The sequence below is a fragment of the Plasmodium reichenowi genome, chromosome 12 (assembly GCF_001601855.1).
Source record: "Plasmodium reichenowi strain SY57 chromosome 12, whole genome shotgun sequence".
In the NCBI taxonomy this organism is placed as follows: Eukaryota; Apicomplexa; class Aconoidasida; order Haemosporida; family Plasmodiidae; genus Plasmodium; species Plasmodium reichenowi.
Window position 1 is genome coordinate 1,465,974 of NC_033657.1, and position 1,660 is coordinate 1,467,633.

General features: G+C 18.4%; 1 protein-coding gene across 1 annotated transcript; it reads left to right on the forward strand.

The window, feature by feature from the left end:
- Window positions 1–573, forward strand: PRSY57_1236900 (putative membrane protein; the record flags this gene model as incomplete). Its single annotated transcript, XM_020115085.1, has 1 exon — window positions 1–573. A coding segment is annotated over one exon (573 nt), but the record flags the coding sequence as incomplete, so codon positions are not given.
- Window positions 574–1,660: the final 1,087 nt, after the last annotated feature.

A 1,660-nucleotide genomic window follows, 5' to 3' on the forward strand; every position in this document is an offset into this window, starting at 1 on the left:
GTAATTTCGCTATTTCCCAAATTAATTATTAAGAATCCTCAAGTTCTTCGACCATTATTAAATGTAAGTTGGGGGTACTTATTTGGATCTACCTTTTGGTTGTGTTTTTTTTCTGAAGTAGGTTTATTAAGAAGTTTAAAGAATATGAAAGGTGCGCCTTTACCTGAAAGTGCTTCAGAAGCTAAGAAATTATTAGAGGAAATGAAAAATTCAGAAGGTGATTTTAATAGAAGAAGTTTAGATTTTCAATATTTTTTTAGTTTAGCTACTTTATTTTCAGGAATATTATTATTATCAACAGTTAAGTTGGCAAATCATAATTTACAATTAAGATTAAGTTCCTCTGTTGTTGTTATAACAAGCTTATTGAATAGTTTATATTTACATAATAAAGTACATAATTTAAAATCCAAAAAAGAAAGTTTATATAATGACTTTATAGCAAATCCAAAGAATGAAAAGACAGTTGCAGATTTAAAAAAAAATAAAAAAGAGTTCCACATATTTCATGGATTATCTGTTCTCTCTTTATATGTATCTTTCTTTGGTTTAACACCCTACATATTTACATAAATGTATTTCAAATTATTATGCATTCATTTTTTTTAAGCACCCCAAAATGATATACATTTATATATTTATATATATATATATGTGTACTTTTTTACAATATATGAATAAATAAGCACATTTATATGGGGACAATGAAAAAGGAAAAAAAAAAAAAAAAAAGAAAAAAAAAAAAAGCACGGATAAAAAAATATACACATATATATATATATATATATACGTACATATACATATCCTTATGTATGCTTTAAATTATTATGTTACTGAAATGAAAAATTATATGAATGGCATTCAATAGTGAAAAAATATATATATTTATATTTATATTTATATTTATTTTTTATTTTTTATTTTACACTGTTTTAAAAAGACATAAAAGTTTCATTTATTTTGCATATGTAATATTGATTTATCTTTTTATTTTATAATAAAAGTATACATATATTTTTATGGAAAAATAAAAAAAAGAAGATAAAATTAATGTTAATTTAACAAAAAAATAAAAAAAATCTATATTTTAATTAGACTTCAAAAAAAAAGAAAAAAAGAAATAATAAATAATAATTTTTTTTTTTTTTTAATAAAGACTGTTATTTTTTCTCTTATCTACTCACAATATTATTTTTAAACATATTCTAAAAAAAAAAAAAAATTATGGATTGTTAAAGAACAAAAGAAAAATTTATTTTTATGGATACGTTCAATAAAATAAGTATATGACCCATGTGTTATAATAATATATATGATATATAATTATGGGATAAGAAAATAAAATACTTTTTTTTTCTACCTACGTTCTTAAAGGAAATATACATGATATATATAATAAAAGCATATAAAACGGAGTAAAATTTATATGTCATATCATATATACATATGTGATATTCATTTTTTTTTCTTTTTTTTTAAAAAAACTTATAGAAAAATCAAAATTATATAAATATGATAAATTTATATTATGTATATATATATATATATATATATAAGCAAATATTAATTTTTTTTTATATTTTAATTTTTCTACTTTTAAAGTATACAAAGTAATAATATAAATGTTCGTATATAATATTATATATATATATATATATAT